An 11,680-nucleotide genomic window follows, 5' to 3' on the forward strand; every position below is an offset into this window, starting at 1 on the left:
TAAAATTCATTCCAGATACACAATATAACCATCCCTCCCAAACAGTGGTCACAAATCAGTCCAAATGTGTGGTAGTGGGCACATCTGCTATATTGAGATAATCCATCCCACCTCACAGGTGTGCCACATCAGGATGCTGATCTGACATCATCAGTAGTGCACAGGTGTACCTCAGACTGCCCACAACAAAAGGCCACCCTGGAATGTGCAGTTTTGTCTCACAGCAAAATGCCACAGATGCCACAAGCAATGAGGGAGCGTGCAACTGGCATGCTGACAGCAGGAATGTCAACCAGATCTGTCGCCCGTGCATTGAATGTTCATTTCTCAACCATAAGCCGTCTCCACAGGCGTTTCAGAGAATATGGCAGCACATCCAACCGGCCTCACAACCGCAGACCTCGTGTAACCACACCAGCCCAGGACCTCCACATCCAGCAGGTTCACCTCCAAGATCGTCTGAGACCAGCCACCCAGACAGCTGCTGGAACAATTGGTTTGCACAACCAAACAATTTCTGCACAAACTGTCAGAAACCGTCTCAGGGACGCTCAACTGCATGCCCGTCGTCCTCATCGGGGTCTTGACCTGACTCCAGCTCGTCGCCGTAACAGACTTGTGTGGGCAAATGCTCACATTCGATGGCGTCTGGCACGTTGGAGAGGTGTGCGCTTCACGGATGAATCATGGTTCACATTGTTCAGGGCAGATGGCAGCTGAGAATGTCCCAGTTCTTGCATGGCCAGCATACTCACCGGACATGTCACCCATTGAGCATGTTCGGGATGTGCTTGACCGGCGTATACGACAGCGTGTACCAGTTCCCACGAATATCCAACAACCTCGCACAGCCATTGAAGTGGAGTGGACCAACATTCCACAGGCCACAATTGACAATCTGATAGACTCCATGCGACGATGTGTTGCACTGCATGAGGCAAATGGTGGTCACACCAGATACTGACCGGTTCTGGGTCCCCAGACCCCCAATAGTGCAAAAAACTGCACATTCCAGGGTGGCCTTTTGTTGTGGGCAGTCTGAGGTACACCTGTGCACTACTCATGTCAGATCAGCATCCTGATGTGGCACACCTGTGAGGTGGGATGGATTATCTCAATATGGCAGATGTGCCCACTACCACACATTTGGACTGATTTGTGACCACTGTTTGGGAGGGATGGTTATATTGTGTATCTGGAATGAATTTTAGGTCTCTACGTCCATCCCATGGGGAATGGGAGCAGTAACAAAGGTGTTGCGTTTATATTTTTGTTGAGTGTAATAAAAAAAAAAGAGTTTGTTCTGTTTACAGTGTTAACAAAACCTATTTTAAATTTTGCATTCCTAAACAATGAAAGTTAATGTGCAATGACAGCTGTCTAACGAGAGCAGGGATGTCGAACTCGAGGGCCGGTGTGCTGCAGGTTTTAAAGGTCAGGTCAACACGCCTGAATCATTCAATTAGTTCATTACCAGACCTCTGGAGAACTTCAAGACATGTTGAGGAGGTCATTTAGTCATTTAAATCAGCTGTGTTGGATCAAGGACACCGGCCCTCGAGGACTGCAGTTCGACACCTGTGAACTAGAGCATGGGTCTCAAACTCCAGTCCTCAAGGGCCGCTGTCCTGAAACCTTTCCATGTGTCCCTGCTGCAACACACCTGCATAAAATCTGTAGGTCATTACTGGATGCCGAGGCGGCAACCCCTAATCCTACTCAACTAAATTTAAATAAAAGTGTAAGTTTAAAAAAAAAAAAAAAAGAAGTACTTCTAAATCTACTTTTATTGCACGTTCATTCTCTCATGAGCTGCTGTGACATTATTCAAATGGCTGAAATGCCACCTCAGCATGCAGCGAGGTTCTATAGAGTCTTACTAATACTAATTGTATTCAGGGGTGTTGCAAGAGGGACACATGGAAACGTTTCAGGACACCGGCCCTCGAGGCTTGGAGATTAACTCCTGTGAACTGGAGTAAAGTAAGACAAAAACGTTATTGGGCTGTGTAACATGGAAATGAGTATAATGGAGTGATTCAAGTCAGTCCAATGGTCTCCTCCCATACACAAAGACAGAGACAAGAAAACAGTGAAAGACAGCGAGAAATTGAACACAGAGGGAACTAACTAACACAACTTTACAAGTCATCAGTGACTGAAACCAACAAAAAAAAATGAAGACTCAGTATTTCAAGGAATACAAAAGAGAACAAACTCAACAAAACAAAACAAAAAAACAATTAAAGAAGAAAATAAAGACATCTAAACCTCAAAAAACACAAGGTACTTAACTAAGGTTACCACTCTTACAAATAGTAAACTATTTGTAAGGCTAACTAAAGAAAAACAAAGAACCCAAACCAAGAGAGAGCCTGTAATACTAAACCCAAAAGACAGACTAAACATATACAGAGGACACAGGGGAGTCATATTAAACAACAAACAAAGAGGAATATGGACAATACAGTCACAGTTAATGGAAGCTGACTGTGTGGAGTGAGGAGTAGGACCCAAGGGCAGACATGCGAGAACAAAACTTAATGTTAACAGAAAGCGAGACGTTTATTAAAGGCAGGTTTTAACAGTCCAAAACAAAAGCGTGAAATCAATTCAAAGCTAAACAATAATCTAAAATCGGGAAAACAAGAAGGAAAACATGAAATACCCTAAACATGACAACTGGGCATGCATACATGAAGACCTGGAAACATGTCATGACGTAGCAGACGCTTGGACATGAAATGAATGAAAACACAGAGGATAAATACATACAGGAGGTGATCAGGGGGAGTGGAAACACATGAGGAAACAGCTGATACGAATGAACATAGTGATGCCACAGGGGAAGTGAAATTGAACACACGCTGAACATGGAAACACAATGGGAAGCAGACATGACAACATGAGCTTGACAACATAGGAAACGCAGAAATGAAGCAGAAATGAACCGACGAGGAACACGCACACTGTAACTACACACAGAGGGGAAAGGGGACTGGAGATGAGACATGGACATAACTAAGCACAAACAGAACGTAATGTGTGGGGGGAAACACACATGACAGATGGAACAGGTCACAGGGGAACTTGTAAACAAGAGGAGGGGACAGGAGACAAAGACATCACTGAAACAGATGAAGGGTGAAGGAGACTTAAACACAGGGGTGAAGACACGAGGGGAATCTAATAAACAATGAAATATAACAGGGCAACGTAGGAGCTTAAGATAAGTAAATGAACTTGAACATAAACCATAAAGCATCAAAATATATGAAAACTCAAAACTCTGGATCAAACAACCCAGGATCGTGACAAATACAGGCTAAATACTCTAACATAAAGAGGAACCAGAAGCACAAATCATAAAACTACAATAACAGTAAAAAATAATAATAATCCATATTTCCACAAAACTCAAAACTCTGTTTCTAAGACCCATGACATGACAACCTGAGCTGGCTCGACTGAGTTCCTCACTGGCTTTGCCCAGCTACCCTATGGAGGAGCTCGTGTTGTCGACTTGTATTTCATGAACTGTGCCTTTACTTTTGTAAAGTGTCATCATATTTACTATAAGTGTGTCTGAGTGTACAGATGCATATGTGTCCATCTATGGTCAACAGAAATTCAGTTGGTCATCTTGCAGCATCGTTAGCCAGATACATAAAAGTATATACACATTCATATACACGTGCACACTAAAGCAGCTGCACTGTGAAACTTTAACCACTAGCTTCTCCTTTCCTGGCACTGAACCACCTCCTGTCTGTGAACTTTCTGTGAAAAACCAACACTGATCGTTTTTACTTCTTTGACATTTTCCTGAATATACAGAAGCAAAAATGTTATCAAACCCTTTAATGAATTAAAGATCACGTTTTAGTTATGAGTGTTTATTATATGGAAACACGTGTTGTTTTCAGTCATTTAGTTTATTAAAAAGAAGACGAACCACAGCTACAACATGTGAAGCTCAGACCAGGGAAGCTGGTGGAGGACAGAAAATAAAATGAAGTAAAATGCTCAAGAATTGCTAGAAAACATCAGGATAAAATGTTTTTATTAGTTTTTAGAAATGATTGATTAATTACACCGTAGATTAGAGCTCTGTTACTGTGTCTTTATTTTTTATGTTTTTTGTAATTTTTTCATTTTCTATTTTTTTTTCTTTTTTCAGGCAGAGAGAGTAATGCCAACATTCAATTTTCTTACACATGATATCTCAGAAGTTTTGATGCACATACATTCACACTGATGTACATAAATAAATCAGGTGCATATAAGGAAAAGGTTTGTATGTATTTTCAAGTCCAGAACTGGTAAATTTGTTATTTGAGTGCTGCCGTTTGCTTTTGTTGTTCAGTATTAGTGCTCTGTTACTTTCAAGTAAGAAAAAAAGAAAGAAAGAAATCAAAAGGAGAAGTGTTTCAGAAGGATAACCAGTGCAAAGTGTTTTTGTAAACCACAGGTTTTAGTTCAGGTTTCTGTCATCTGTTCTCATAAATGACACGAAGCAGCAGCCTTTCTTCTCAGTCATGGAGGGCAGAGAAAAGAGAGCGCTTCATTTCCTGATTCTTGGTAAAACAGATTTTCCATAATTTTCAGTGCTTTTATTTATCTATCACAGAGACAGTCTGGATAACTTTACAACAACTTTTCTTAAATTATTTTTAGACTGAATAACTTTATGTCTTGATAACATTCCATGTTTTCATTTTCCCATAGTTGTTTATCTCGTGGTGTCACCTTCACCTTCTGCAGGTCAGTCTGTTCTAACCTGTCATACTTACATTTTCAATTTAAAGCCATTTTTGCAATATAGTTCATATTTTCTTTTTCCTGGTAGGTTGGATCAGATTAGCTGGATCTCGGTGCTCTGGAAGAGTTGAAATCTATAACTCTTACTCTTACTCTTACTCCGGGGGAAGAGTGTGTGATAATGGCTGGGACTTAAAAGATGCCGAGGTGGCCTGTAGAGAGCTGGGCTGTGGGATAGCTCTGCAGGCCGGTAGGTCTGCTTACTTTGGTCAAGGTACAGGAAATTTCTTCCGCAGTAATGTGGACTGTTCAGGAAGTGAAACTTCTCTAGATTATTGTAGGTACAGCATTAGTTATTCCTGTAACTTTGGTCGGGACGCTGGCGTCGTCTGTTCAGGTAAGAAAACTTTTCTATAGTGTTTATGGTCTTATCACTTTATAATAGCTGTTTTTTTCTTGTACTTGTCAATACTTAGATTCTAGTTAGTTCTCATTCCATCATATTTTACTTTCGCAGAAAAGATGTTCAAATGTTTAAAACACACATTTAGTTGTTGTTTTATTACACTCAGTCTTTCTGTTGAACATGTTTGCAGTTTAATGCATATTTAATGAGATAACTGATTTGCATAATTAAACATACCATGTTAACACGTTTCTTACTCAAGGCTTGTGAAGAACTTTGAGCTCAGACTTCACTTAAAGCCTAATTTACAGACTTTTTATCTTGAAAAAGTTTGCCATCCTAAGATCCTAAAAATGTGACTGTTGACAGTATTTTTTAATTCATGTAGAGTTAAGAGAAAGTCATTTTTCTTTCAGGCAGCAGTACAATGTGTGCAGCACACCATTTTCAGTGCTTGTCCAAAAAAGTGAACTCTTTAATTTTTAGCAGCAATAACCTCCAACAATTGTATTCAAAGAGCAGCAGGGTCAAAAAAAGCTTCCACTTAAGCCCCTCAAGTATTTGAGGTTTTTCATTTGCATACATAAAATGGTATCAGCTAAGCCATCAGCCACTAAGATTATCTGATCAGATCTTGACTGTGTCCTGTCTTATCTAATACTGTATCATTTCTTTAGATACCCTCCCAGAGCCCACCATCTCCTTATACAGTAATGAGGTCACCTGGGGTCAGGACGTCAGCATCACTTGCTCAGTTTCATACAAGTTCTCAGGTGGAACTTTTATCCTCCAGAAGACTTCAGGCTCATTCAGTCAGACTAAACCATCCTCTACAAGCTCTGTTACATTCAATCTTCAAAATGTGAACTTTGATCATGATGGACTGTACCAGTGTCAGTACATGAAAACAAGTAGAAGGTTCAGCTCTTCCCCTGTCAGACTCTCTGTTACTGGTAAGAAAAAAATCCACTTTGCCAAGTTCTTTGTTTCATTCTCTTCTTTCAATAATAGAATCAGTAACCTGGTGAGATAATGCTTTGATATGTTGATATTTTTTCAGTGAGGTTTCCAAAACCTCGTATCTCCATTTACCCTGTTGGTGAGGTGACCTGGGGTCAGACTGTTGAAATCACATGTTCAGTCTCAACTCAGGTTTTAGGTGGATCGTTCACTCTGAGTCAAATTCAGGGTTCATTCAGGAGGAGCCAAACCTCCAACACAAACTCTGCTACCTTCAAAATTCCTAACGTGGACTTTGATAACGAGGGATCTTACCAGTGTCAGTATAAGAAAAGAGGCTCAAGTCGTGAATTCAGCTCCCCATTAAGTGATTCTGTCAGACTCTCTGTTACTGGTAAGAAAAACAAAAACAAGTATGGAGTAACTCTTGGAACAAAGCGAGATAAGAGTGACATGAATAAGAGAGTACTGCATTTTTATCACAGATCCTTTGATTTTTTTTAAAAAACTCTGTAACAAAGTAATTGAAAGAGTTTTTCAATCATAGCTTTAAACTTATTTAATTGTTACATATAAAAAGAGTGTATTAAAGATGGAATCTGCTGCTCTATATAGTTTTTAGTCACTTTATTTATCTGATATTTTTACTGGTTCATGTTTTTTGGCCATTATCAAAAATGCTCTCAAAGCCCACTGTAGCAAGCAGCAACCAGACAGTATTAGAGGTTAATTATGGGAGACTGTGGAGCGTTTAGCAATGAAAGAATCAAATCCAGAGTTTGCAAAGACCTATAAGATCATTCATCAAATCAAATTCAGCATAACAATAATATGTTAATGCTGCTCCATACCTACTACATTTATAAACAAGAAACTAAGTGTTGTGTTTGATTCTGCTCCCTTCTTAATCCTGGTACCTTTTATTCCCCAGTGAGACTGCAGACACCCAGCATCTCCCTGACCTCTCCTGGTGCAGGTCTGGTCTGGGGTCCTGAAGGTGCAGAGATCACCAAGGGTTACAGTTTTGTCTTCACCTGCTCCATTAACTCGACATTTTCCAGTGGACGGTTCTTTCTCATCTTCTCTGACTCCAACATCACAGACAGCAAGCCAGCAGTCAACAACTCAGCCTCCTTTAGTTTCCCTGTAGCTGAGTATGAACACCAAGGCAACTACAGCTGTGTGTATGAAGTCACAGAGTCCACACGGACATTGAGTTCTACTGCAACAGCACCCATTACTGTCATCATTAAATGTAAGTATAGCATTGAATTTATGTTTTGTACTGTCCTAGAAGGACAGTAAATGCTGGCGATATGATAAACACTCCTTTGACTACGATGACCTGGATGACTGAGAACCTTCACAGAGATAAACACTGTTGTCTCACAGAAGGTTTGGTGTTTGTGTGTCTTTGTTACCTGAGCTAACTGTGTTTGCATTTAGCACCTTTGCCTGTGTTTTCTGTGGGTGCTCAGCTCCCTCTAACACTCCAAACATGTTAGATACAAATGTCATTCTAAACAATAAATAAAAGACTCCATACGACTGTAGATTCATCAAAAGTCTGTAATTAGTCTTAAACTCATTTCTGATTAACACACGTTTGCCAAACAAGAACCTCCTTACTATGTAAAACCATGATTACAAAGGAAATAGGAAGTGCCAATAAATAATACAAAACCACTTTCTATCTTTCATTTTTGACAAAAACCTTTTCTCTCTTAGTTCCTCGGATGCTGCTGGTCTCGTCTGTAGTTCCTGTGGTCCTGTTGCTCCTGCTGGTCTTGTTGGTGGTCTTACTGGTGCTCAGGAGAAGGAGGCAAACACAGCAGGCCCACATCCACACCACAGGTCAGTGCTCACCAGAACAAACAACATATTACATGAATCAGCAGCTTTGTTTTGATCATGACGTTCAGAAAAATCTGCTCTGCTGTGTTTCAGTGACTCTAAAAACCTGTAATGAAGAAGATGACGTCAGTGACGAGGAGAGGATCTATATGAATGTTGAGACACTGAACACCTACAGGAATTTTACCAAACAAACAGGAAGAGCGAAGAGAGAGGAAATATATGAGAAAGAGAGAAAAATGGAAGCAGACGAAGAACAAAGCAGCGGTGATGAAAATGATCATGTATATGTAACACAGATGTTTGCTGAACAAACTGTCGACCTTTATGAAGAACAAGAGGACATTTATCAAAACATTTAGATTTATAATGATTAACATCGATCCATTCAGATTAACACAGTCAGAATAATATTTAATACATTTTAAGATTGGAAGCTAGAGGCTCCATCATTGATCAGAACATTGCAGCCTTTCTGGCTCGTCATCAGTGTAAATATTGTGGGGGGATCTAGTTTATCACAGATTACACATTTTGAATTTCTGTCTTTTAATAATACCCTCTATAAAATGTCCGTGTAGATGAGTTGGTGAAATTATAGTTCAGAATTGGTTTTAGTTAAAAATAATTTCTTTTTAAGCACATAAACACAGTGTGGTGATAAGTGTAAGTATAAGAACGTTGAAAAGATGGTTCAGAAAGCTGCATCTGGTCAGACACAAACTCAGAAAAGCTGGATTTGTACAAAATGAAATGGCTTAGCGATAACTTTTGTGCTGGACACTGGTTGTTAGTTTATTAGTTTAGAGGTGGTGCAGAGGTGCACCTGTGTGTTTATGCTGTTGTTTGCACTGAAGACCGTGAACATTTAAAAAAGATGTTCCTGAAATCATAGAAATTTCACTTTGGAGATGTTTGAAGCAGCTTATTCATTTTGTTGTGTGTAGAAATGTAAAACAGTGTTTCAGGTACAATTCAAATATGTACAAGTGTCCTTCCTGAAACACCAGCAACAGGGAATAACGTGTTTTTCTGTCCAATGTGATGTGTTGAATTTTCTCACAGAATCACATCAATTAAAGGTTGCATCTGATTTTACTCTAAATTGAGCTGAATGTCAAGAAAAATGTAAAGTTAATATTTCATTTCCTGCTCATTTGATTTATTTTAGTTGTATAAGGCTGTTTTGCTAAAACTCAGTGTAGCACTATTGATGCAGAGTATGTATATTTTGTATATTCTTTTTAAGTATAAAGTAAAAGAATACATTAGGCAAGTTTTTATTGTGAAGCCAAGCTAATCTTTGTATTTCTGATGATTATTTAAATGATATAATGCAAATAAATTTGCAATAAAAACAAAAAACAACTTGTTCTTGGAGTATTTGGAAATTAATTACACAATATAACTGCAACTATCTCCAAAACAGTGACCTACAGCGCACACCTGTATTTATCATTTAGCCACTGACCTGTCTGACTGTTACATACACTGAAAAAAAGGCCATGTTGGATTTACTTGATTCAATAGTGGACATTGGTTGCACACAAATGTTTTGCTTTGGCAGAAACTTAAACAATTGTGTTCAATCAACACAACTTTTTCATATTCAATAAACATGTGCATTTTGTGTTCATAAAACGCGATTGAAACATGTTTAGATGAAGTAAGTTGAGCTCTTGGAATATTTTAATACATCACAATTTTGTCATTTTATTTCAATACTATTAAATAACATTTACCCCAATACTACTTGCTCATTTAAATACTACATGTTGTCTTCATATTACATAATGTTCAACAAAGTCTAGAGTCTGGTTAACATAAAAATTGAATGGATCTACAACAACTAACATCCTATCTTTATCCTGGTTGCAGGGGGCTGGGAAATAACCCTGAATTGTTAGGCAGGGTACACCCTAGACAACTCACAAGTCTGTCACAAACAACCATTTGCACTTACATTGACAGGTAATTTAGAATCACCAATTAACCTAACTCTAACAACTGCACGACTTTTAACTGTGGGAAGAAACCAGAATACCCAGAGGGAAACCAGTGCAAATTAGCCAGATTGTGGATTTGAACCCAGGATCTTGTTACTGTGAAGCAACAGCACTAACCACCATGCCACCAATCCAGACTTAACAAAAGTAGGAAAGCTATGATTTCAAGGCTTGATACAGAATTTTTTTGTACGTTTTTGTCCTTGACAGGTTAAACCACAAGAAATAGCAATAGCATGCACGTGATGTGTCGTAGTTGTCTGCCTCTTATAACGCCAGTGATTTTCCTACAGTTTGACATCTCGTGCGATCTTGTGAATTTCATGAGTTCAGCAACTAACCACTCTTACTAGATTGTATCATGTCATCGCAACAAGGACAAATTAAGTTGTTGAATTTCGTACAGATCCTTCATGATTTAATTACGTTCATAGAAGCATGAAATTATTGTGTTTAAATTACAAGTTAGACTTTTTTAATGTAAAAAAGCACCCAATTTACTTTTTTCAGTATACCAAAAAAAGTAGTGGAGGCTACTCGATTTGACTGAGATGGATGCCTTCCTGAAACCACGATCCAAAGCATACGAGACTGAAAGTTATTGACTTACTTCACTCGAGCATGATATGAACAATTTAATCTAGCCTCTCTGCAGATCATGTAGTTTCTACACTATATAGTTACACTTAACTTTAAAGCATGAGGCACTTATGTTAAATACACGCAAGATGCTTACGTAAATCCAAGAATTGGCCAATCCCTTTTTTTCAGTGTACATACATTAGCAGTCTCAGTCTTCCTATACGTTTTGTAGAATGTATCTTTAACTTATTCAGCATGAGCTCTTACTCAGTATTAACCACATATTTCAACACATATACACAGAACTATTCACACACGATGACTTGTGCAATTGCATTATGAAACCTTTCAAGCATTAGCTTCTCATTTCCTGGCATCAGATCAGGATTTGTCTGTGAATCATCAGTGGAAACCCAAACTGCTGCTCTTTGCTCTTTTGTCATTTTTCTATTTTTTAAAGAGAAAAAGAAAATGTTAACCTCTTTAATTAAACATTGTGTTTGCCTTATTATTCGGGGTGCATTAATGAGAAACGTGACTGTTACATACATGCACTAGCAGACTAATGTATCACTGTGATATGTATGTAAGTATGAATGCACAGCACGTATCTGTATCTATCTGTAATCAACAGAAATTCAGCTTGCTCATATTTCATTAGATATACATACACATATTCACGCATGCATCCCCATATGATTGTGATACACACTGTGAAACTTTCAGCAACTAACCGCCTCTTACCTGTGAACTAGCTGCGGAAAGCTTTGTGGAAGCTCCCCCACCCAAAACAAAAATATATAAAGACACAAGTAAAGTTAACTTGCTGTAATTCTTAAAAATCAGACTTATTTTAGTAATCAGTGTGTAACGTGTGTGTAGGAACAGGTGTTCGCTTTTATCTTTTTTCTCATTTAAAGAGAAGTGGAACAGGTGGCTTTGGAGCTTTAAAAATTGTCATTCGTAAAAACACAAAGATGAGATATCGCACACTGACCATGTAAAGCATTAATTAAATAATCAATTAAATTATTATTATTATTATTATTATTATTATTACATTTATTTTGTCTGTGTTCCTGTAAAGAAACAGGAAAAATCTGCAGGTACG

At 38.5% G+C, this 11,680-nt stretch overlaps 1 protein-coding gene across 1 annotated transcript; it reads left to right on the plus strand.

The window, feature by feature from the left end:
- The first annotated feature begins 5,856 nt into the window (after positions 1–5,856).
- LOC106676706 (immunoglobulin superfamily member 1) lies at positions 5,857–9,271 on the plus strand. The gene is made up of 5 exons (XM_076888032.1): positions 5,857–6,120; positions 6,228–6,521; positions 7,059–7,382; positions 7,856–7,981; positions 8,075–9,271. Exons 1-5 carry the CDS (start codon positions 6,069–6,071, stop codon positions 8,341–8,343), a joined length of 1,065 nt encoding a protein of 354 aa, XP_076744147.1. The 5' UTR covers positions 5,857–6,068; the 3' UTR covers positions 8,344–9,271.
- Positions 9,272–11,680: the final 2,409 nt, after the last annotated feature.

This window comes from Maylandia zebra, linkage group LG9 (assembly GCF_041146795.1).
Source record: "Maylandia zebra isolate NMK-2024a linkage group LG9, Mzebra_GT3a, whole genome shotgun sequence".
Taxonomy (NCBI): domain Eukaryota; kingdom Metazoa; phylum Chordata; class Actinopteri; order Cichliformes; family Cichlidae; genus Maylandia; species Maylandia zebra.